Below are 26779 nucleotides of genomic sequence, written 5' to 3' on the forward strand. Positions count from 1 at the left end.
TTTGCTGTATGGAATTACCATATATTGTTCTTCTGCTGCTTACAGTACTCTTTAAAATAATATACGATACCGTGCCTGTTTCTTTCACTTTTTTGTTTTGTATCATTTTAGATCATGGCTTAGGTTCATTATAATTCTTTCCCAGCTACATGTACATGTATGTTGTTATCATGGCTGTATGAGTGACTTCCACTTTGGGCTGGGAAAGATGTATATCTGCCTTTTCTCTGTGTCAAAACAGACAGATAATTCTGCAGACACACAGGAATAGACTGCAGGGGAAGGAATTCTTCTGTCTTCCTAATTTTTTTATGTGAATCCTTTTTCATCCCCATCCTTTTATAGTAGGCTCTGTGTGAGCTTTTAGTTGGTTCTTCATGATTCACTGAAGACCCTACCCTACTGCTGAGTATATCTTCTGAGTTATAAGAATCACTGATGATCTAAAAAACAAAGAGTAAGAGTAAAATTCTCCCCAGTGAACTTTTTTTCTGCACATTCAGATCAGAGACCTCCTTCCAGCACAACAGAATATTTTCCCCAGGAGTACATAAGGTTTTCACAAGCCCAGAAAGGCCCTTCTGAAGTGTGTGATTAATGCACCATCCCCACATAAGGAATTAGATATCCTGTTTCTGACACACAGACTCAAAGCGATATTAATCCATACAAAAGGCCTCCCATTTTCTGAAGAAACTGTATTGCTACAGCTGTATTTTTTTTAGTTTGGGGAGTTTATGTCACTGTTTACTCAAATTAGAAAAGGGCAACCTTAGTCTCAGTGGGCCAGATTTCTTTCAGCCTTACATAGCCTGCAATATTTTCATCTTCTTCCTTCTCTTCAAGATGTACTTAGATTTGTAATCATATTTCTGTCCATCTGCAGAGGGAAACAAAACAAACAACCTAGGATACACTGTACAGTTCAATTTGTCATATTTTTGCTTCTGTTTCACAGTGTAGTCTTTGATGATGTCTCTCAGCTTTTGGAAAGAGTGAAAATGATGGACAGATTGAAAAACTGTGTTTCCAAAACAGGGGAACTGGTTGAAAATCCAGGAAAAAAGGCAGTATTGAAACATTTTAAGTTTTCTGAAAAAAAAGAACAGGAAGAAGTGCTGAGAGCAGGAGTGCTGAATTGGGGAAGGATCCATATTTTCTGCTAATGATTTGTCAGTTTTCAGTCCTGCATTTTCATCATGCCAGTGATGAAGAGATGTCCAAGCAACACATCAAACCCTAGGACAAATTATCAACTGGGAGAGGTTTTAGCAGCATTACTGTTCATTCCCATACATCGGTTCAAGAGCATAGAGGTAGAAGCAAGGGCTGCACTGGAGAGATTTTGGAGTCAAAGAACAAGGGGAGCTGCTTTTGCACACACAAATCTTTTCTTATTTTATTCTGTGCACCTTCAATCTGGTTTACAAAGGAAATCCATTTGGTACACAAGGTACTGGAGGCATTGAGAAGCTCAGATGGTTTAAGAGTTGCCAGTACTTGCAGACTTGGGAGACAATTTTCTGAGCAAGATCTTGGCTCCAGCCAAAAGTCCACACCTGTGACTGAAAGGACCATTTGTGCAGCCAAAATAAAGTAAGCAGAAGGACTGTCTTATAATAAGGACAGTGCCACAAAGAAGAATGAAAAAGAGACCTCACCTCAGAAACAAAAAAAAAAAGTCTGGAATTAGAATTTTTATACTTTTCTATTTCTCACACCACAGCCTCTCATTTTTATCCTCAGTATCTAATATACATGGTTTCAGAAGGTATTTGGGGAACATTAAGGATCTAAAACCCATGTCAATGTGGCAGGGAGAGCCAGTAGATAGTGGTAGGTGATATTCTGATGGAACAAAAATCAGTCCATATCCCCCCATATTTGATAGCACTAGCCATGCATTTACCTCTTCTTTATTTCAGAATGTTGCCTCAGAGGGTCAGAAATGCCTCTATTGACCATGCCTGGGCAATTTATTTGTATTTTGTGGCAAAGATTTTCCTACCAGTTTAGGCTCTGCTTTATGCATCTCACTTTCCTATGGCAAAGTTCCTCTGGTATTTATGTAGCTGCAAGATGCTTCATAGCTGCAAGATGCATATGTCAGAATAATTCTACTTGATACTAATATCAACTTGATACTAATATTCACTCTTTGTTGTTACATCTTTTTCAGATCCGCTATGCTGGTGCTGCTGACAGTTCAGTCCAGTTTATCTTCTACCAGCCTATCATTCACCGATGGAGGGAAACTGATTTTTTCCCTTGTTCAGCATCCTGTGGAGGAGGTAACAATTTACCATTGTCTTCCAGAAACAGTTATTTGCATGCAAGGTCTTTTCCAGCTTCTGAGATGAGATTTAGACCCTTAAAATATGTAAAAATCTGTGCATAAATGTAGTTATACCTAAAGAGGGGAGGGATGTAGTAACAATGGTAGTAGCTTTTGCATTTTTTTAGCATCATACTAGCTCTGTACTTTATGCATTTGGATATCATTGTGACTGCATGTCATGGTACAGCTGTCAAACATGGCTCATGGGATTTGGGCCCACTTTGAAATCACAGGATATGTCCTTTCTCCATTTCCACCCATCCCCACTAGCAACATTTTTTCTCTTATCTGAAACGTAATACAAGAATCTCAGCTCCCAAGAAACTTCAGCTTTTTGTTTTTCTTTTTGCTTTAGGCTTCTGAGTTTATGTTTGACAATACTGGTTATCCTCAATTTCTCTCTACACATGGTAGAAGGGAAAGACAATTGTTCAATGTCTGCTAGATTGTGCTAGCATTTTCGGGGGATCTGAAAAAGATACCATCTAATAGGATGCATGCAAGTTTTTGCATTACGTTAACATATTCTATGACAAGTCAGTAGAGTTCTGGAACTACAGAAGTCATCAGTGTTAGTGACTACTCATACCGACATAAATTCCAGTAAGAGCAATAAGATCAGCAACCAGGTGAAAGACAAACTGCAATTTTCAGTAGATGGTAATAATCCATGATGATATTGCTATGTGTAAGTTTTGTATGATGATTTTTCCTAGGAAGTTATGCAAATTTACTATTTTTACTTTCTGGTTATATTTTTCTACTTCTTGTTCTGACAATACTAATTAAATTTGATACAAGGGGAATAAATTATTGCTGGCAAACCCACAAAAGAAGTGTAATACTCCCTTTCCTCTTGGAGAATTGGGATCCTTCTGGAAATAAGAGATTGTTGGTACAGTCTTACTCTTGTAATGTTCTATGAAGAAGACAAAGAAAGAAGTGAAAGAAGGAAAAAGATTCTCTCTGGATCAGAGAGAAAAGCAAGACAAACATTTGCAGGTTAGGTATTTGAAGTGTAAGAGATGTAGACCCCCACCACACAGAAGCAGAGCTTCTGATATCTAATGATGTGTCCCATATAGGACTGCAAATTCTCTGGACATTCTCTCTTGTGTTTTTTTTTGTGGTGTTTTTTTGTTTGTTTCAGAAGTGACCTTAGAAAAGTTATTCCTCGTGTGTACTTAATATTTTTTTTTCTTCCTGTGTCGTGTAATTTACCTGTAATTCCATCGGGTCAGGACCATGTTTTACAGCATTTTTGTGCAGTTTGACAAATGTTACTGCAATGTGGGTGTTAAGTAGTATCAACAGCTACTTGAATTCTTAATTACATTGTCCTGTGGACCTACAGTTTGCTGAAGATTCTGCTCTAGAATCTAAAGATTCTACTTTTGTCAACTGTCAGTGTATATACAGGTTTTAAGCAAGCTGATCACATTTAGTCTTGCATTCTAGAACTGGTGGTGATTCCCTTTTGAAAGACTTAGAGTGCATGAAGTTGTTCTGTAAATAAAGTTGTTTTCAATCTGATCTGTAAAACTGTAGCTGTTTTGTCCAAAATCACTGATATTTTCAGTTAGGTTTATACATAAACAAAACTTACATACATTTCAGACAGAGACAGAAAAAGCACTGCATCACATATTATTTCTTCCACTGCATATTGCAGGTTATCAACTGACTTCTGCTGAATGCTTTGATCTGAGAAGCAACCGGGTAGTAGCAGATCAATACTGTCACTATTACCCTGAAAATATCAAGCCAAAGCCAAAACTTCAGGAGTGTAATTTGGATCCTTGTCCTGCAAGGTCAGTCAGCTCTAATTAAGAGCCCAGTTTTAAAGACGTACAATACAGTAGGAAAATATTTTATTGCTACTGTTTACTGTGTAATTCAGCCTACAGCATACTTCAAACTTTTTCTCATCTTGAGGTTGTGCGTTTAGAAAAATATCTTTGTTTAGCACTTGCACTTTGCTATGACTAGTTTGAAATTGGTTGTTTCTTCCCTACAGATTGCTTTTTCCTTCTTTAAGCATTATAAAGTGTCAGGAAACAAATTGACGATCATCAACATGACTCTTAAGTGTTAGCAAGATGGAGTTTAAATGTTGCTGGAAAATGTCTGTCATCACAATGAGAGACTTTTTTGTTTGTTTGTTTCTTTGATTATTTTTTCATTTTCTGCTTGATAAAAGGCATACTTGCAGTCATGGCAGCTTGTAAAACAGTAACACAGGAATTTGCTATAATTTGGGCTTGTACACAAGACCTCTCTCTGCTCCCCTGTCAAACATTTTCATCAGAAGATTAATAGTAAAAATATTAAGATCATGGAGTCAGATTTCCCAGTTATAAGAGGAGGAACTAAACCACAAAAAGGACCAGTCCTTTGTTGCACTGACTGACTCCCCTGAACTTCAGTGGAAGTCAGTCTGTAACCACAAGCATTTATTTGTGTAATCTAAACCTCTTGGTCCTCTTGTGTGGCTTTGCTAAAAGACAGCTGAGGGCAGCCCAGGAAGAATGCACACAGGGATACCCTAAAGCCATTTACTAACGTGCTCCTCCAAGTTTGAACAAGAGAGTTCAATCAAGTGTTATCTGTTACCTGAAAAGTTACTGTGGCCCATCACATTACTCGAGGTTGCTACAGGAGAGAGGGAGAAAAAAGAAAGAATAATTAAAAATAAAAATAAAAAGCTGTCCTAGCCAAAGAAGAGCGATGTTTTAAGGGACCTCTGGGACTGTACCCGACTAAGAAGAGTTTCTTGCCAGACCAGGTATAATGGCATTATCAGAGGACAAACATGTCCAAGCTCAAAGTGGTTTTTAATTCTTCTGTAGTTCATTAAAGTTCTTTGACTTTTCACAACTGAAGATAACATATCTTCATCATTGAAGATACATTTAACCAAAGTATATGGAAATTTACACTTCTCTCTGGTAAATGCATTTTTAAAGGCAGCTCTGTTTGCAAACAATCAAAGGCAGAAATGTTAACATACAGTTCAAAATCTGGAGTGAAAATCTCCCAGAATTAAAAAGTGGAAATATCAGATCTCAGAATCTGATATCATTTCAGCAGTATTGTGCATTCTTTAACTTACATATTTTATCATGCATTTCATTAGAATGCCTTAAGGATATAATATTAAGAATAAGCTTTACTAAGGCTTTGTGGAAAGTATTTCCTGTTGAGCATGTACTCAGAAAAGATTTTTCAACATAGAGATTGCTTTCCTACAATGCAACCAGACCATTTTTTTCTTTAATAATGTTTTGTCAAATTCAATATCTGGCTTCTTTTGTTCTAGTGCATTCCACATAGAACACATGTTTCATTGCTCAGGCTATTTAAATATATAAATAGTTGCAATTCGAAACTTTACTATAATAAAGAAACTTTGCCATAATAAAGTTGTTTTGTTTTGTTTTGTTTTCTTCAGTGATTTTCTCAAAAAAAAAACTGTCTTTGAATGTTTTGAAACTAATCTCAGTAAGGTAGATGGCCAGGTATGATCAGGTAGGAGACATAAATATGAATGTCTTAGAAAACATAATTGCTGAAAGATGCAAATTAATTTGGAACCTTTCTTTTAGATCCTCCATGGTAGCAATGAGAAAACAATTTTAAGTATCTTTTTTTTCTGTAAAGAATGAGCTGATTTTTTTTTTTTTTTTTTAATATAGTTCTGTGTCAAGTATGCAGTTTGCCTCTGGAATTTATTCTAAGGATATTTTCCATACTTTTCCCAATAATTTTAAATGACATGCTTAAATTTTAGGACAGACAACTGCATGCTGCATGGAGGGAAAGAGAGAAAAAATAGCTGCTGGACAGATGTCAGGAAATAATTTTTGTTTTGTATAAGACATAGCAAGGCAAAGTTGTTGATATAAAGACCCTGAGGGAAAGGAGAGTCATTTAGAAGCATAGCTATACCATCTCAGGGTACAGGAAGTAACAAAAGGAAATTGGCTTTTTGGAAACATCTTCCCAGAATGCCAAATTGAAAAAGATTGTTTTCAAAAATGTCTTTAAAAAGAATTCAAGAATCAACAACACAGACAGAAAACCAAAGGAAATCTGTGGTAATTTCTGGAATTCTCAATGCTTTCTTATGGTCAGGAAGAGGGTAGGTGAAGCAGAACAATGGGGTTGGGACTAAGAGTGAGGAGGCGTCTCAGCTCTGCAATGCATTTGCCGTGTGTCAGCCACTCTGCTCCTCCACTATAAAATGGTGATTTTTTTTTTTCTGGCAAACCCAATTTTCAGTGAGGCATCACTGATTAGTGGTTGCTGACTTATTTATGATGTGTCAGTGAATGCCAGAGAAAATAATTGTGGAAGACCACAGTGGCATTAAATAAAGCAACCAAGGCAACCAAGGGTTACTGTAGGAGAGGGGAGGGGTTGCATTAAAATTTTCAGCAAAGGGCGGAGTGAAAGAAGAGATCAAATGAATACCAGGACTATCATGTAAACCAGCAATAGAAACTTTTTGCATTATTGTGCTCATTATGGCAATAAGTAGCAATATTGCTGGCATTATAATGAACGAATGATTGAGGAAATTATTTATTTATTTATTTATTTTTCAAACTCAGTTTTTCACATACTCAGAGGAGAAGCAGGTTTCAACAACATTGTCTAGTCTACCCGCTCTTCGATGTGGCAAAATCCAACATTTCCGGAGTTCAATGAATTACAAGTCTTAACCATCCAAGACTTCACAAGGTGGACAGTTTGGGGGAGGGTTTTTGGCTGCCATCAGCTGGTATCTTCTAATGAAAGGTGAAGGATTATTGTTCTGCTTTGAGAAAAAGTTTGTTTAGACTTTACTTAACTGGATGTGCTGAACACTTACACAGAACAAATCTCATATGCTGTAAACTGAACATGCCATTCCTTTTATAATTCAAAAGCAAAAAGAAATTCCAAAAAGAAATTTTCACAAAGATGTGAAAGGTTTTTATGCCACTCACCATTCTGTGATACTCTCTGGATCAACATCATCTCCTCCTCTAGATTTCATCTTCAGGTCTGAGGTCATGTTTCAAGCAACATTGTTCTGTGTTTTTACCAATGAGATCTATTGTTTACGTCCTGCCTATCTCTGCAGCACATTAATGTGGGATTCTCTGAGTCACATAATTCTAATGATGTTTTTTTTCAATACTGTATAAAGACGTAGCAAAGATTCTAATTTCATGCAGCAGCTGTCTCAAAACCTTTATATTAGCAAGCTTGTAACATGTGGGATTCTTTTTATCACTTTACAGTAAATGTTAGTCTGATCTGCACAGCCATAAATCCTAGTATTTGCCTAGAACACTATCTGTAAGCCTACTACCAGAAATAATGTTAGAGCTTCTGGAAATATATATATATATATATTTATATATATATATATATATATATACACATATATGTATAGATATATTTTAAATCTCTAGCTCAAGCAAAACTCTACACCCAAAAATCTAAAAGAATTCTCAAATATGAATAGCTTGTGTAGTCCTGCAGCAAAACTGCAAACTCATTTTCCTCCCATGAAAGTTTTTCTTTTGGCATTCTCACTTAACTATCACTATTACTTAACACCACCTTTAGCTGGTGCCAGAGGCAGGCCTAAGCAAAAAGAAACTTAAATTTTAATAAAATTTTACTTTTTTAATTGTTAATTTTTAGCTGATCTAAGAAGAGCAATGCAGTATAAGTCAAAGCACACAAAAGTCTGGATATTAATCCAGAGGAATGAGAAATCACTTCATAGTATAAGTCGTCAGTGATCCTAAGGTCCAATACACTTAGTGAAGTAAATTATATACAGTTTATTGGGCAAAAGTGTAAATGATAACTTTTATATACTTCATTCAAGAGAAAAAGAAGTAGCAATGAGTAAATAAGTATGATTAAAAAGGCAACACTAAATATCCTTTCATTCAGTAACAGAAGTCTCCTTACGTCATTACAAATTGGCAGCTGAAGCAGAAGATTGACAATTGTATAATTTTTAGCTTGTTATCAACATCTCATTGGTATTAACGTAGACATCAGTTAAGACACAACTATTGCGTCAGTGCAGGGTTCCTATTTTCAATATATTATTTTTGGAAAATGAATGAAACTGGAGTGCTGGTATGTTTCTTAAAAGATGGACAGCACTCTGATTTACACAGTAGCAGCCATAGATCTGCAATGATGAGAAGGGCCTGAGATGACTCATTTACTGTTATTGCCCTCAAGTGAGACATATGAAAGATTTTAATTTTGTTTTGAATACTGTTTCACATAAAATATCCCATACTTACTGCAGATACTGGGCTTTTTGACAACATCCCAGCTTTTTGCATGGATGTAGGACACTGGCCATGACAATGCCCTTTCCAGATCTTTGCCTCAGGCAAATGGTCATTTCTGTGAATTTGCATTCTTACTTAAATTCTTAATTTGTTACAGGGGAGGTTAGAAAGACTTTCTGTCTTGCAGTTTTGTCTGAACTTTGGTTGCCTCCAATTGCTGGATCTGGTCGGAATTTTCACAGCCAATCACATACATAAGAAAGTTCCTAAAAACAGAGAGGCTTATCAGCTAGAGCCAGCAGTTCCATGGGCAGATGGGACATGAAGGTTTTAAAACAGAAGGGGAGGGGAATAAAAAAAAATAAAAATAAAAATAAAAAAAAAAGCCTTTTGCACCAGCATGGCTGAATATGCATATGCTAGAAACTAATACCAATAGATACTGTTAATAGCAAAAAGTATGCTGCCTGCAAATTAGAGAGCACAGTCAACATCAGTCATTCCATTTTTAAACGTAAAGAGTGATATTTTGACAAGACAAAAAACTACAGAGGTACTACCTAAGCTGCTGGAGCCAAAGTGATGCATTATGTACAAGAAATGGGGAAGAATTTTAGAATGAAACAAAAACAAAAACAAACAAACAAAAACACACACACACACACAAAAAAAAAAAAAAAAAAAAAAAAAAAAAAAAAAAACAGTTCAGAGCAGCAGGAAAAGAATCACTCAGTAAGTCTTTGGGAAGACTAAACTGGAACCAGTGATATACCAAGTAGAAATGGCAGCATATATGTCTCTAGATACAGAGGTAGCTGAAGAATGAGCTGACAGCACTGGCAATGTTTTAATAGTTTTAATGAGGGTCAACTGAGTGCAAGGAGTAGAGTAAAGATGAGTTGCAGGTACTCCTAATGCCTAAAGAAGCAATTTTATTCTCAAGACAGATTGGCAAAAGCTAGAATTACTGGGTAGGGCAAAAGGCATTTAAATTAAACTAGAAAATAGTTTTGTCAGAACAGGTAGGGAGGGTGGGCCAGGAAACATCCATCAGAGCATTAAAACACATTAAAACACAAGGAAGCATTCTCACTGCTTCCAAATGATAACACCTATTTCAAGTTCTGTAAAGAAATTAGTCTTCAGCAACCTATGGTAGTGATAAGTAAACACTATGGTTTTTAGAATTTCAAGTCTATATACCATGAAGAACTCATCTATCATAAAGATGAGATACTGTGCTTAACAGACATATTGTCTGAAGTGTGAGGTTTCTAGAGGCTGACAGAGAAATATAGCTTTCTCAGCAATCCTTCATAAATTTAAGTAGGTTATTTAAGTATCCACTGAGTCCATTTAAAATGTTTAGGTAGTGAACATTGGCTTTCACCAACCTACAAAATGCTAAAAGTTATTATTAATCATTAGCATTAAGAATTATTATTAATCATAATAAGCATAAGAATTATTATCAATCATTAAAGACAAAATACATGGTAGTTCTTCAAGTTCTGCACTGATTGAGTGTAATATCATGAACTAATCATAACATGTTCTATACCTAAAGGATTAAGCACAGTGATCAAGAAAACAAAAATGGAATTCATACTGGCTAAGAATTACAGTACATACTACCTGCAAAAGCAGGCATTCAAGAATGAATGTTACCAGTAACTAAGGTTAGTAGATGTCATCAACCCTAGCTCTAAATAGAAATAGTGGTAATCTTACATAGTAACACATGGAAAATCTTAACAGGTACCATATTGTTAAGTGTCTCAATATCTGTTTCTCAGGGCAGAAAGTGATCTTGTAGCAAAAGGTGATAACATCACATTGTGGTATCTTCACTGAGCACTGTGCAAGGAGGGTGCAGTGTCACACACTTTAGTGCCAGGATTTGTAGTGTTGTTAAATTTGAGACTTTTCACGAGCCTGTCCAGTGATAATCACAATTCTCTGTTGGTTTCTGGCTTGGATGCTAAACCCATGTCTTATATGATGAACTTTTTCATGTCTTCCAAGTGTTCCCTCCCTTTCACATCATGAATTAGCTGTCCACAACCAGCTTACCTGCTTCAACTTTTTATTATTATCTACCAATTGTTAATATCCTAAGCACACTTCAGGCCATTTCTTAGATGGCATAGCCCCTGCCCTAGTCATTGATTCTTTAGTCTAGTACATTTCAGCAAATGCCTAAACCTTCAATGTATGTGTCCCCATCAAGAAGTAGGAGGAGATGCTCCAGCTAACATGGAGTGTGGGCAGCCGTGCATAGACGCCCATGCCTGGCTTAGCTCAGCAGGCTCCTGACCCAAGAGCTGTGGGCATGCAGGAGAGGGAGGCAGGAAGGGCTGGCATGCTGTCCAAGAGACAATCATCGGGGAGCTACAGGAGAAAGGCAACTGAGCCTGCCATTTGTGCTAAGGGGGTAGCTTGAGGAGGAGATGGAGCTACAGAGGAAGACAAAACTGAACATGACTTTCAAGGAAAGCCGCTGCAGGCACCTGTCCCAGGGGAAAGCCAAATATTTGTGGAGATGGCAGACCTGGCTGCTGCACACCCACCTCTGGCATGTGGAGTTCCCATTCCAGCTGGACAGATGCCTTGGAAGAGCAGTTGTACTGAAGCTGCCAGCACTCAGGAGGAAAACAAATAAATCTGCAGAGTATGTGACACAACTTGTAGGTCAGAGAGAAATGAGAGATTTCAGGCATGAGAGACACAACATGTCTTCAAAATTGCTTCATGCTGCTTCTCCTTCCAGAGCAGGTTTTTTTCTGGGTGTTGTGTGAATTAGTCTTGTCTGCTACTCCCACATCAGCCAGAAATTTCAGTATAGTAGGAGAACTATTATTTGCTCTGCTCTTTTAGCACATTATACTCATCACATTGAGTAATGAACAGTGATCAAATCCTGTATCCTAGATCTCTTCTGTATTCTTGTAGGATTATGATGGATTGATAGGTTCATGGAATTTAAGCCACTCTGTCCACTTAAAAAGTACATTTCACCCAAGTCATATGTGAGAGTTCTGTTTTCTTTTTTTATAGTTCACTTAGGTCTGCCTTTTTTGTGTGTGCAAACAAACAAAACCAATAACACTAGCTAATAAAAATCCAGTTGCCATTAATGGTACAATACCCATCTGTTGTTCTGTTGTATCTTCAAGCTGATGTTTAAAGTCATAAATTTAAATTTTCTGTGTTAGTGTGAGGGTCTTTTTCTTCATTGTGACCATGGGGCTTACCTTTCTGGGAATCACCATTTTGCAGTAGTAGTATGAGAGCCTTTGGCAACCTCTCACATGCACAAGGACAGTGTCAATAATCCTTTGATGCTTTATACCATTTACAGAAATGCAATTTATACGTGCAGAATTCTTTGAGGGTCAAGCCTTTCCAATGACAATATTAATTTAATGCTTTGTAAATGTTATTTAATCTTCACAACAGTGTTTGGACGTGGTACAGTTATTTCCACTGGAATGGCCTTGGATATTATGCATTCTAATGCATGTAGACCTGGATTATGCATACAGACTGTGTTTATTAGAAAGAAAACATTCCTCACTGCAATGAGAGAAGAATGTTTTGAAATCTCTGTCTTAGGCAGTAGATGCTTTTATAGTATAATTATTGCATTTCTGAACATGGTATATTAATCTTTTTTCCAACCACTCCTCAGCAAGCTGATGAGCTAGAAAGTGCAAGAGGCTTCGGAGTGCTCAGAGAACTCAGCAGCAGTGGTAGGGCAGTCAGGAAAACAGCAGAGATTCCCAAAAGAATCAAAAAGAAAGAAAAAAAAGTCTATTTCTCAAACTTTTGCAGGCATTTATCAGTCAGTCAAAGTCTGAAAAGACTTTCTCACTGGCCATTGCATAAGTAACACTTTTGTCTTTTCCAAAGTTTCCCAATACCAGATCTGTCTGCCCTAGATTTTTAGTTTTTGTGGAGATGGGCAGCTCTCTGTAGATACAAATATTTAGCAGACCAGCACAGAAGACTTTTGTGACTGCAAAGGTTGCTAACCTGAGAAAGAGTTGTCCATAACTCACCACTGAAAAAAAATCCTGGAAAAAATAGCTGGAAAATTCCAGTACACTTATCTAATGCTGACTTTTCACTGTGAAAACACAATGGGATCCATTCTCCTATCACAGTCAAATTGCCCATAAAAACCCTGTTGACTGAAAGAAGACTTAGCATGTCAAGTTTCCTTTGAATGCTTACACCACTTTTCAGGGAACTGTTTTGAGGATGGAGAATACTTTCTCCTTTCCCCCCTCCTCTCTCCCCCCACCCTTTGCTCTCTCCTCCTTACAGAAATACACAGCAAAATATATATAATCTCTTTTCTACAAAAGACTCTCAAACACCACCCTTATTCTTTTCAGCTAGTTTCCTCTTGTTCTTAGTTGTGTAGGGACATGCTCTCTATTCTACTACAACTGGCATTCACTCTCTGATAGTTCTGTCCACCTGCACCATCTAAGTTGCACACTGGCTCTAATGAAACTGATATATGAGGTGCTCTGGGATCATGTTTCACATTAATAGACATGCCTAATAATTGGGAGAGGATGTGGGAAGAGAGTTACTCTGTCAGAATCTATAAAAAGTGCAGACAAAGTATGAAATTCCAGGCTCGCAATTCAGTGAGTCCCTGGAGTTGTCAATATGTCAAATGATATCCATCTCACATGTTATGAGCATGATAATGGTTCAGATAATTACTAATTTTGAGCTACACTATTGCCTGTTATAATAGATGTTATATGCTTTAGATGTTGTGCTAATTACATTTTAGCTAGCCAAGCCAATCAGTCAAGTCAGTGCCAAAGAAAAAATAGCAATCCTTGACATGTTACTCTTCTCTCCAGTTTGTTATGGCTTCCAGTAAAGCTCAAATAAAGAGACAGGTTCTCAAGATGAATGAAATGCAACAGATTTAAAGTGAAGAGATATGAATCGCAGATTTGCGTACTTACACTGTGGTATTCTCTGTTTCTAATCCCAGCCCCACTAAAAGTAGACATTTTATCTGAAGGGCAGAAACAACCACATAATAGGTAAAAAAGAGTTTGATCTAGAGCTCCCTGAAATGGACAATTCTCCTATGAGTGACTTTGGATCCAAACTCTAAGAAAGTATTACATGTAGATTTTTTTTCTTTATGGCAGAGAGTCACTTTAGAAATTTAAGTAATATTTGAACAGTTCATTTGGATCATTTATGTTAATAGGTTGGTTCTTAGTCAAAGGATAGTATCTTCATAACATAAAAATAAAAAAGTAGTAATTGGTGTTTTGATCTTTGTGAAACTTAGGTAAAATATCTTTGTTGTGTTTTATAGAGAGAGAGAGAGATATAATATTATGTAAAAAAAAAAAAAAAAAAAAAAAAAAAAAAAAAAAAAAAAAAAGATGTATAATGTAATCATTTAGTGTTTATTTTATTATGTGTACCTTCTACTCAGAGGGTTGGCATTATTGTTCCTAACAGTGATGGATACAAGCAGATCATGCCCTATGACCTCTACCATCCCCTTCCTCGGTATGTAAAACAATCAACCAGATGCTAGAAATATCTAATACGTTTATGGCTTTTTTAGTCTTCTCTGTATTCCTGCTTTCCTCTCAAATCAAGATAACAGATGCATCTTTCCTCTTGCTCTGAACTGCTGCACATTAACCTGCAGATGTTGAAACACTAACCTGTTATAAATTCTGTTGCTGCAGAATTGAAATGGTATTCTAGCTGAAGCAGTAATGTAGCTTTATTAAGTGTGTGGTCCCTTTCTTTCTCACTCTTCCCCCATCCATCCCCACCCTGCCCGTCCCTCCATCTTCTGTCTCACCTTTCCTTTTCCCTCCCTTTATTCATCTGTGAACAACACTGTGATCCATGGCTTTGCAATGAACCATCAGACCCCTCTATTTGACAGTGTTGTTTCCTGCATGCTTACAAATTGTGAAATTTTCATTTTACATAGCATGTGTGATATGTCCTGATCCAGCAAACCAATGCTAATGCCTTCCCAGGGTCATTAATCCATTGGCTCCTCTGAGAACCCAGAGATCAGGGACAGGAATAGGGTCAAGGCCTGGTTTATGTTATTTAATATCTCACAATTAAAATGTCTTTAATGTAAGACGTGAGATTCTTATGAAAATAATTACCTTAGTAATTACTTTTAAAACAGTTAATAAGGCTCATGCTGATAAAAATGATGGAGAATAACCCATTGGGTTTGAAACATTGCCTGGACACGCAGCAGTATTGTGCTTTGTTTCTTCCTTTGTTAATTTATTGTGTTCCATAGTATCAGACAACAGGAAAAAAAAAATATATATATACATATATATATATATTCCTTGGTAACATGGTAGTCTCAGCTTGATATGAAGAAATCATATTCAGACCACAGTGAGAGCTAATGGAAGACACAGCCACAGATCAGTTCTCTCAGAGACAGAGGCAAGAGACACTGAACAGAATATGAGGCTAGCGCAAGAGAGGGCTAAGCCAGAAGGACAAAATATTTCTTTCCTCCCAACCTGCAGAGTTTATGAAAAATAAAAATAGAAAAAATAAAAATCCCCCCAACCAACCAAACACACAGACACACACAAAAGAACTTGTCTGATAGTAGCACCTAATACCAGGGGCAGAGGAGAATGACAAACAATACTGAAGAAGTAGAGACGAAATCTGAGAAAGTGTTTTTGCAAGATTTCCCTATTGTTCCCTCTGCCTTAAATTTTGTCTTGAAGGAAAGGTACAGTTCAGTAGACACAGCGCTTACCTTAATGCATTACCACTTCCTTTCACAAATCCTCAGCGCTGCAGCCTTTGTAACTCAGAAGGAGCTGTGACTCCTTCTTGAAGAGCTGTACGGCAGAGACAACTTTTACCTTTCTGCCTTATACTCATATAAAACCTAAAGACCAATGCTGGCCTAGATTTAAGCTGATTTGTATTGCCAAGGTTGCACAAGGCATCTAGCAGCCTGTCCCAGTGGAACAACATTCCATGTCCCATGGAATTCCAGCCACACCACTCCTATGCCTAGCTCAGGCTGGTGGCAGGAGTTTCTGCTGCTTCCAAAATTCAGTTTGAGACCTCTTCATTTAGATTTTTCATATTTAGAAACCTTAGTTGGGAAACTTGTCCAGAAGAGCCACAGGTAACACATTTGAATTAAAAATGTTGTCTAGTTATCCATTTGTGGCATACAGAGCTTATGCATGATGATGTATAAGATATGGTGTAAATGTGGTTTCACCACTTCTTTGTGGTAACTTACCAGTCAGTGGATTACAGCTATTAATATAAACCATTTCACACAGGGTTTTACTACACTTTTAGCCATTAGCCAACTGTGGGTAGTGCTTAAACGTACTGGAGCTGGTCAGAATAAGATGGGTTGATATGATGAAAAGTCAGAGAGAAAGATAAGTATTTTTCATTTTGTTTAACAATTTTGGTGATCCTTTCAGGGTTACTTAAAAATAATTCCTTTGCTGTGATTAGGAAGGAAAAAAAAAAAAAAAAAGAAAAAAAAAAGTCAAAACTGAAAAATTGTGACCAAAATCAATCTTTCAAATATTATTTCAAATTTTCTTGTCAAAAGGAATAACCACATTTATGGCTATCATGGCAGTGGTCCTATGTCCTCTCTATGACAGTGGTTTGAATATGAGAGGAAATACCAGTCTGCATTTTATGCAAACAGACATACACAAATATAAAATGATACATACATTAATACATATGCATCATAAAAAAAAAAAAAAAAAAAAAAAAGATTGTTCTCATAAGTATGCATGACTTTTCAGAACATACACATTGTTCTGGGAATTTGTCATTACATTTTCAAACGGCACCTGTTGAGAAAAGATAGTTTCTGAATTCCTCCCACTGTCTCAGATGCAAAGAAGCAAGGCCTATGTGGTCTACACCATGTAACCTGTCAGTATAGTCTCCTCTCCTTTTATTTGATAATTTCCACTACTCTTTTTTTTTTTTCTCTTTTTATTTTCCTCAACTCAGTTGTTTCACCCAAAAAAAAAAAAAACACACTTCTTTTTCCCTCTATACTCTAGCAAAAGGAACATCATAAGTTCAGGACCTTACTGACTCTCTATTAATCTGTAACAAAGATTTCTCAGAATTTGGCAAGTTGGGGAGAATTGATAATCCCATCAATTAAATAAAAGGAATCAATTTAAAAGTTTGAATTGAATTAAATTGAATTTAAATTTTATTGAATTGAATTAAAAGTTTAGTTTCTATGGTAGTAGTTTTGGGTTTAGTGGAGAGAGAAGGTTTCACATTACTAGTCTATGACTTAACGACAGCACCCATTGGAGTCCTTTGTTGTTTTCACCATTTACAAAACCATGCATATGCAATTTTTACTGACAGTAACCAGAAATAACAGAAAACCAACTGCAGATAACAGTTCACGCATTTGTGGGGCTGTGATGTGGGCAGCAAGGGTTCCTTTTCCTGACATTTCTCTGTTACATTTCGCTTTTTCACAGGTGGGAAAGTACACCCTGGACTGCCTGTTCCTCCTCCTGTGGAGGGGGCATTCAAAGCCGCAGTGTCTCATGTGTGGAGGAAGACATTCAAGGGCATATTAGCCCTGTCGAAGAATGGAAATGCATGTATACTCTGAAGATGCCTGTTGTCCAACCTTGCAATATATTTGACTGCCCAAAGTGGCTTGCTCAGGAGTGGTCACCGGTAATGAGTTTTGCTTTGATGGTTTTGTATTTACTCTATTAAGAATACATCTTAAAATCAGAGAATAATGCTAATAGTTTAGTAAGCATGCTGAATTACTATCTTCCATTATTTTCCTTCCTCATTACCATGACTTCTGTTTCAATGATGTTATTTGTCTATTTACAAAGTAAATACTGAGGTTTAGTGTACTCATAGGATTAGTGTGATTAAGGAGAATCATGGAAGAATAAATCAGATTTGTAATACTGATTTGTGATCCTCTGCTAACAATAGACTGGGAACATGAATGAAATGCACAAAACAAAAGCGGTAAGCTTTTCGTGAACATGACATCCTGATGTCCAAATTGGAGAGAGATGAATTTGAAGGGTAGGCCATTCAGCGGATAAGAAATTGGCTGGATGATTGCACCCAGACGGTGGTGGTCAATGGCTCTATGTCCAGGTGGAGGCCATTGACGAGTAGTGTACCTCAGGGGTCTGTCGTGGGACTGGTGCTGTTTAATATCTTTATCAATGATGTGAGATTGAGTGCACCCTCAGTAAGTTTGCAGATGACACCAAGCTGAGTGGTGCAGTCGATACAACAGAAGGAAGAGATGCCATCCGAAGAGACCTGGACAGGCTGGAGAAGTGGGCCCATGAGAACCTCATGAGGTTCAGCGAGTCCAAGTGCAAGGTGCTGCACCTTTGTTGGGCCAATCCCAGACTTGAGCACAGACTGGGAAAAGAACTCACTGAGAGCAGCCCTGCAGAGAAGGACCTGGGGGTTCTAGTGGACGAAAAGCTCGACATGAGTCAGCAGCACATGCTTGCAGCCGAGAAGGCCAACTGCATCCTGGGCAGCATAAACAGAGGGGTGGGCAGCAGGGAGAGAGAGGTGTCCCCTCTACTCTGCCCTTATGAAGCCCCACCTGGAGCACTGCGTCCAGGTCTGGGGCCCCCAGCACATGAAGGATGTGCTCTTTTAGAGTGCCACAAAGATGATCACAGGGCTGGAACACCTCTCCTATGAAGAGACCTGGGTCTGTTCAGCCTGAAGAAGAGAAGGCTCCAGGGCAGACCTCACTGTAGCTTTTCAATACTTAAAAAGAGCTTATAAAAAGTATGGAGAGGGAGGTGAAAACATGATATACCTTACCATAAATAAATAATAAATAAATAAATAAAGACTTAATTGTCTGAGGGAATAAAGCCTAAATAGTTTCCCATTTTGTTTGGTGCTATGTTTCAAAATATCTGTGTCACCCCTGTTAACCCATAAGCTCCAATACTTTGTCCAAGCAAAGCAGAATGGCTTCAGATGAAGTTGACAGGGTGTTACTGAGCAAATCCAACCTGGGATGGATGGCCACAAGCCAAGTAGCCAGTGCTGAAAGAGTGACACAGCAAAAGAAAAAAGAAAAAAGAAAAAAGAAAAAAGAAAAAAGAAAAAAGAAAAAAGAAAAAAGAAAAAAGAAAAAAGAAAAAAGAAAAAAGAAAAAAGAAAAAAGAAAAAAGAATGGTTCCAGGGGTTAAATGTCTAAACCAAATAAATGTGCAGAACACAAAGGTAAATATATATGCCAATTTTATGCCTTATCCGTAACTACTAAATATTATGAATAATTTATAATCAGGGTTGAGTGTTTCTGCATCATGTTTTGACCTCTGCTGTACATGTACTTCTATTGCACATTCCCTTTTTGTTTGTCACACTCATGGCCTACCGCAATCATTGCCTCATTCCTCATATTTCCTTTTTGCAGTGCACTGTGACCTGTGGGCAAGGGCTCAGATACCGCGTGGTTCTTTGCATTGATCACAGAGGGATACATACAGGAGGCTGTAGCTCTAAAACAAAGCCACACATAAAAGAAGAATGCATTGTACCCACTCCTTGCTACAAACCCAAAGGTAATGAGAGAATGATTCTCACAAATTTTTCAGCATTTGTCCATGCTGAGCAATTTTGTTTTGTCATTACTAGCACTGTCTCCACCTGCAATGAATTCTGAATTTGTATATTTAAGGCCTGCCATTCCTGTTTGCCTGGTAGCCAGGTAGAGTGAATTCCGGTTCATCATTCTCATAAGCTCTAGAGTTTTGTTAATTTGCGATCCAGCAAGCAAAACTAAATGTAAATTTGGCCACAGTATAAGCAGTTTAAACCACATTGATCATATCAAAGCTAAATTTGCCCTGTATTCTAAAGGAATTAAATATGTAAACAACAATCAAATTAGATAAATGTAGCCATAATTTTGAAGAGCCTGTTCACAAGTTGTTTGCTTGAATCAGACAGAAACAAGCATTGTGTATTGCACCGTGAAGTTCCTTTTACTAGCAAAGCTGCAAAAATACTTGAAGCATCTTTATACAAGAGGGACTCACAATTGGTATGATTTCTTGACTTGGGCTCCACAGAGTAAGACTGGGGTAAATTCCCAACAGTTTATTGAGAGAAGGACAAACTTCTCCAGCCCTTTGGATGTTCTTATGGGATAGAAGTCCCATCAGTCCTGGAGACTAGGTAAATGGGCAATGGCCAGTAGCACCAGTCACAAGAATTTGTTTCCAATGGTATATCAGTGTGTATGTGTTTGTGTGTATGTACATCTCTATTGATGAAACTTTTTTGTGTCTGTACCTTCAAGTAATTGATGGTAATTTCTGAGCTCCAGCAATGTAGCTGAACTTAATTAGGGACTTAAACTCCAACATAAGAAAAAAATCAATCCCTTCTGGAAAATGAATTGCCGTCCTGGTCCATATTAAGAACCCTTATTATGAAGTGACCTGTGACTTCATACTGATCTGAGATGAAAGAGTGAAATTTGGAATTTTAGTTTCTGTGCTCACTGGCTTGTATTAGACAAGCTTGTCAAGCTGCAAGGTTTCAGTCTGGCTGGAACATTGGAATTCACTGCATCTACCAGCCACCCAGTGGCAAAACCAAGACGCAGGGCCACAGGAGAACAATGGGTGTGTTTACACTGCACACTACTAGACAACATAAGCTCCATCAATCCATGTTCCAGGATGAATAAAAGGCTCATACTGGCTTCACTATCATGACTCTGAGATGCAGTGGACTTGGGCTCAGTGAAACAGCCACATTTATGGGTCTTTATCTATTTATAATGTTCAGATCCCAAGTAAAGCAAACTCCTGTTTGCCTGCAACATGCAGTGTAAGCAAAATGCAGTAAGATGCCAAAAATCAGGTGGTGTATACCACCCACAACTGACTTCTGCCTATGGAACCTGGGAAAAGCTGAAAGACCAGCTAGGAAAGCTATTCTTGCCTGCATCAAGAAGACTCTTCCAATGGGATTTGTCTGGGAACAAATGGCTGCTGTACATGGCTGCTTGCTGGAAGCAGACTTGCAACAGAGTGGCATCTTTACCCTAGATGAATTCTTGTGCTGCACTTTGTAGTAAATATATCATTAGTATCCAGTTGTAGGTGGTTCTTTCTTTCTTCCATTTTCTCACATGGGATGGCAGGCTCTACGTGAAGAATACTGTTTTGATTGGGTTTAATTTTACTCTTCATCTGAGTTCTGCAATTCCCTCTCAGTTCTTTCTCTATAATGCAGGTGGTAATGTTTGAAGACCCATGTAACTGAAGGCTATATCATGCTTTCAGAAGAAAGCTGAACCAGACATTCTCCAGACGTCTCTTCCAATCCAAATTATTCCATTTATATGATGGAAGCTTGTTATTTTTTTTGTCATGAATCTAGCATTATGAATTTAAAGCAGTGGTTGTAGTAAAGTACCTCACTTCTTTTGAATGTTTTAATCTTAGTGTGTTTTTTCCTTCTGGAGCTGGATTAAAATAAAGCAGGAAAATAATGTTCCTAGTTAATTAAAATATCAAGACAAAAAAAAAAAAGCTGTGGAATACACTTTTATTTTAATGCACATCCTAAAGAAAATCAAAATGCAAATAGTCAATGTTATTTGTTTCATTTTAGTTTATTCAAGCACTCTGTCTTACACCAATAATGGGAAAAGATAGGATAACCCTGGACTAAGAAATGATTTTCAATTTTAATAGAAAATGTGCATTCATGTAATAGAACTTTACGTATAATATAGGATTTAAGTGTTTTTCACTGGAACTCTTATAACAAGATATTTTACCTTATTGTCTAAAATTAAAATGTCTTCAGTAGTGTATGTTAGAAGTGATTTCCCTTCCTTTCCTTTCCTTTCCTTTCCTTTCCTTTCCTTTCCTTTCCTTTCCTTTCCTTTCCTTTCCTTTCCTTTCCTTTCCTTTCCTTTCCTTTCCTTTCCTTTCCTTTCCTTTCCTTTCCTTTCCTTTCCTTTCCTTTCCTTTCCTTTCCTTTCCTTTCCTTTCCTTTCCTCTCCTCTCCTCTCCTCTCCTCTCCTCTCCTCTCCTCTCCTCTCCTCTCCTCTCCTCTCCTCTCCTCTCCTCTCCTCTCCTCTCCTCTCCTCTCCTCTCCTCTCCTCTCCTCTCCTCTCCTCTCCTCTCCTCTCCTCTCCTCTCCTCTCCTCTCCTCTCCTCTCCTCTCCTCTCCTCTCCTCTCCTCTCCTCTCCTCTCCTCTCCTCTCCTCTCCTCTCCTCTCCTCTCCTCTCCTCTCCTCTCCTCTCCTCTCCTCTCCTCTCCTCTCCTCTCCTCTCCTCTCCTCTCCTCTCCTCTCCTCTCCTCTCCTCTCCTCTCCTCTCCTCTCCTCTCCTCTCCTCTCCTCTCCTCTCCTCTCCTCTCCTCTCCTCTCCTCTCCTCTCCTCTCCTCTCCTCTCCTCTCCTCTCCTCTCCTCTCCTCTCCCAGCATTGTTCACTGGCTCAGCTCTGGCCAGCAGTGGGTCCAAAAAAGTTTTAGAGTAATCTTTAAAAAAAAAAAAAAAGAGAGAAAATGATGTGTTTTTTGTTTGTTTTTTTGTTTGTTTTTCAAAGTTTCTGAACTGTATCACAAGTCCATTTAACACTAAATTTCTTTTGCAAAGGTCATGTGATACTACTTTTTTTTTTAACTGTCATTTTATTATCTGTGTTTTTCTTTTTTTTTATTTATTTTATTTAAAAAAAAAATACAAAAAACACACGCGTTTGCAAAGTCTGTCTGTGCAAATAAGTCAGACTTCCAGGTACTGATTTGCTGTCTTCTTGTTGCTGTTACATATTCATTAAGGGTTATGGGTGAAAATCTTACTCCAGGAATCTTTTTCTTTGTTTTTCTCTCAAAAGAAACTCAATGTCATAACAGACTGTGTGAAATGATATATGGTGTGAGTTGCCCTCTGTGCTGCAGAGGAGCTGAGTGCTTTACAGATATATAACTTAGTAATAATGGAGATTAATGAAGATAGATACAGTAAAATATACTGCTGTTTAAAAAAAATATTTAAAAAATGTGTCTTCAAGCTGAGAAATGAGGAGTCATAATGTCAAAAAGAAGAAAAAAAGGGGGGGGGGAACTGAGCGATTCTGAGAAACAGCTGTCATAAAGTGAGATTTTTTTTAATCACTAGTGATTGAGCAACTATGAATATTGGACAGGGAGATGCTGCATTAGATTATCTTATCACTTTCAGCTGCACAGCAAGAAATTAAATTCTTTTGTGCTTTATTCAGTATACTGTCAAATGTTTGACTGAGCCTAGTTTTAAATTAGTTAATTAAATATAGGGAAATTCCTTGATACTTTCTGGAGAATTTATGCAAATCTAACATACAAATGACGGAATTCCTAAAGGTGGTCAATATCCTGGGGGAATACCTAGGTAAAGAACAATGAATATTGTGTAAATGTGCCTAATGATTAGGCTGGTTGTAAAGGAGTGTGAACATGATAATTGATGAAATCAGACCCCTTGGTATTGATTTTAAAAATCAGCAGAGAATGCTATTGTATTTGCAATCTGCAGCTCAGAAGACAGCCCAGATAAACGAATCCTGATGGAACTTGAATTTGCAGTTTTGAAGAACATGCACGTGCTTGTGCAATTGTGTCTTCACCATATAGTAATAAGAATCACTCCTTGAATGTGCCTTTTTGTGAAGACATTGCAGATGGAGTGCAGATGGAGAACTCTCCACCTGCTCTTAGAGACTAGCGTAATTGCAGAGTGAGTGAAGGAAAGGGTGGCATGACTTCTAAACTACCCAATACGCAGCTTTATATGGAAAGAACATTGAAAACACTAGCAGCTTTGTTCTTTGTGCCGTTGTGGTGGTTTTACCTTGCTAGGCAGCTGAACTCCACTACAACTGCTCTCTCACTCCCCCTCCTCAGAAGAGAAGAGAAAGAAGAAAAGGAAAGAAAAAACTTATTGGTTGAGATAAGGATAATTTAATCAAAGGAAAAATAATTTTAAGGGAAAATTATTATTAATAAATAATTTAACTAAAGGAAAAATGGAAAGGGGAAAAGGAGAAAACAAAACAAACAAAACAAAACAAGCACACACACACACAAAACAAAAACAAACAAACAAAACACTGTGTGGAAGTGCTGTGCACTTACATTCAAAAAGAACCTTCCTTCCCTCACATTACACTCCTTCAATTTAAAGAATCCTTAACAAAGGAAAAATTCCTGTGAATTCATCAAGTTGTATCTTTTTCCATGGACATCCCATTTCTCTCTCTTTTATCAGATTGGGTGCAAGTTGAATCACCAAACCAAACACCACAAAATGTGACTCTTACAATGTGAAACTGAAAAGTCTGTTTTTTATGTGCAGAGACAGGATTTTTTTAAAAGTCCTTCCACAGGTGAAAATAAATCAAAGTTTCTTTAAAGCACACTCCTTTCTTGATGGTCCAAGTTCCTTCTTTCCTCAAGGTGTGTTAAGGCAGGCTCTTAATATTGTTTCACCACATCTCCCAGTCATTAATATTAAGAGAATGTTTAGCACTGACAGTTGTTTAGTTTTGGTCAGTTTCTCCTCTCCTCTCCTCTCCTCTCCTCTCCTCTCCTCTCCTCTCCTCTCCTCTCCTCTCCTCTCCTCTCCTCTCCTCTCCTCTCCTCTCCTCTCCTCTCCTCTCCTCTCCTCTCCTCTCCTCTCCTCTCCTCTCCTCTCCTCTCCTCTCCTCTCCTCTCCTCTCCTCTCCTCTCCTCTCCTCTCCTCTCCTCTCCTCTCCTCTCCTTTCATCTAAGCACACTATATAACATTTCTGATCCTCCAAATCATTTTACAATGTGGATTATAATTGACTTTACCTGTCTCTCCTGTTGAATACACACCTCTAAAAATGAAATCTTATTTAAAAAGTCACATAGCATACAACTGTACATGAGACCTTTTGCTTTTTACAAGCACTTGGGTCCAAGGAAAAAAAAATAGTGTAGAAGCAAGATCTGGCTTTCCAAAATCCATAAAACAAACTGCAATGCATATAAATAGAAATATCTCCTACATTTTTTGGATAACAAAAGCGGTAAAATATGGATTAAACTAAGAGCTGTGCTGGCAAATATTCACCCTCAAATGGCACTAATAAATATATTAGAGTAAGAACTTGGCAAGATATTTCTGGTAGACAGGCACAGTAACTATATTACTGTCCCTTTCCTCCCCAGTTAATATCTCGCTCCAAGAAAAGCTGCAGTAGCTGTGAAATCATGTTGTAAATTATTGTTCCTTGATGATACATGTACATCTAACAGTTTGGAAATTTCACATGCATATATAAAAAGGTCATTCTTATTTACAACAAAGTTACAGAAAATTCCCAAATATTCTGAATGACATTAATCTGCTCTTATTGGCAAATGAATATCTACACATTATCTAAACTTGAGAGACTTATGTGGCTTCTGAATGGCAAGTAAGCCTAGACCTTGTTCTCTTCAGTGGTCTGAGTTTTGCTTTATTTATGTTTTTATCCTGATCCTGGCCCAAAATATTTTTGTTAAAATGCAGAACTCATTTTCAAATTATGGTGCCAAATTTGCTCTTTCTTTATACTCCTGTAGAGCTAAAACAGCTCCACTGCCTTCAGCTGAAATGCTCCACTTTGACACTGCATGAGAGTGGAATTTGGCTCAAAAAATGGAATGGCCCTGCACTCTCCAGAACAGAGAAACTCTTTATGTTGTATGCATATCCTGGAGGGGAGAAAAAGCAGCTCCACTGTTTTCCATCAGAAATGACAGAAAAAGTATCAAGCTTGTTTTTTAAACCCACATAGCTGATGAACTGATAAAGTTGAAAAGTATAGCTTGACCATTTTATTACAGTTTCTCTGGGTTTTGTGGTATCACTCATCAAATCAGGATTTTCTTCCTTTTTGTAATCTATCAGAAATAAGATTAATGTGTCTTCTGAAGTTCTAAAATTCAAGAGTGAGCACAAGGATTTTATACATTTTGCCTTCACAGCTTTCAGTGGAGAGTCATTACACTTGCAAGTCTGATTCCAAAAAAATACTTTTAAATGTGCCTAGTTTGTAGCCCAGTTGCATGTTCTGAAATGTGATTTAATTCACCTTAGAACACCACAGAGTTTTTAGCTGCAATAATAAACTATCTGGTCATATAACTAATCTCATGAGCTTTATAATCCAGGTCCATAATAAGAAATATATCCATAATAAGAAATATATTATAATCCAGCTCCATAATAAGAAATCCATAATTCTGTCACTTGTCCCCTTTCTCTTGTGCTCAGCCTCCACGTGAATGAAGGCATACATGAGGCTTAGTGAGAGAGGAGAGGCAGGCACACATAGGAGCATTGCTGCATGGTTTCTGTTTTGATGTGCTTGTGTTTGTTCTGTAGAGAAACTTCCTGTGGAAGCAAAGTTGCCATGGTACAAACAGGCTCAAGAGCTGGAAGAAGGAGCAGTGGTGTCTGAAGAACCATCGTAAGTCTTAAAAATTTGTTCACAACAGTTCCTTGTGAGATGAGGATTTGGAGCTTATACTGAACTGATGTGGTGGAAATTAGTACACTTAAGGTTGTGTCACCTTTGTGTATACATTGAGGCCCTATGTATACATAGGACCCTTGCATGCCCTAGGCTGCCTGAAATAGTGGAAACTACATTTCTTTTCTTGGGTATATAGAATTAATTCATTCTGTCCCTATTTTTTTTTTTATTTTTTTTTTATTCATTTGTCTTCTGTTTTGTGTATTTTAAGCCAGAACACATGGAGGGCATAAAATAGTAACAGTTAGTGCTGAAGAAAAAATGAAGCCTACAATAAAAAAAATGGAATAGAATATTTCCACATAGAGGTAATAGCTGTCTTTTTAACATATCAGTAAAAAAAATCTAATTGTAGGAATCTGAACTGGTGTACCAAATTCACAACATGGTGCTGTTGAAAATAGGATCTAGTAGTTTCCACATACATTCCACTTCATTAACAGCAGAAGCGCAGGAGAATTTAGAAAAATGAAGTGACCTAAAA

General features: G+C 37.5%; 1 protein-coding gene across 6 annotated transcripts in view; it reads left to right on the forward strand.

The window, feature by feature from the left end:
* ADAMTSL1 (ADAMTS like 1) overlaps positions 1-26779 on the forward strand; it is a 487860-nt gene that overhangs the window by 360385 nt on the left and 100696 nt on the right. For 4 of the 6 annotated variants that reach the window (XM_072030863.1, XM_038170180.2, XM_072030866.1 and 1 more), the window contains 6 exons: positions 2180-2291; positions 4011-4149; positions 14158-14208; positions 17202-17406; positions 19157-19304; positions 26145-26229. In XM_072030863.1, the coding sequence (XP_071886964.1) occupies positions 2180-2291; positions 4011-4149; positions 14158-14208; positions 17202-17406; positions 19157-19304; positions 26145-26229 (740 nt within the window). The remainder of the gene's footprint in view (positions 1-2179; positions 2292-4010; positions 4150-14157; positions 14209-17201; positions 17407-19156; positions 19305-26144; positions 26230-26779) is intronic. The other 2 variants (XM_072030865.1, XM_038170181.2) reach the window with 1 other exon arrangement.

The sequence above is a fragment of the Anas platyrhynchos genome, chromosome Z (assembly GCF_047663525.1).
Source record: "Anas platyrhynchos isolate ZD024472 breed Pekin duck chromosome Z, IASCAAS_PekinDuck_T2T, whole genome shotgun sequence".
NCBI classification, from domain to species: domain Eukaryota; kingdom Metazoa; phylum Chordata; class Aves; order Anseriformes; family Anatidae; genus Anas; species Anas platyrhynchos.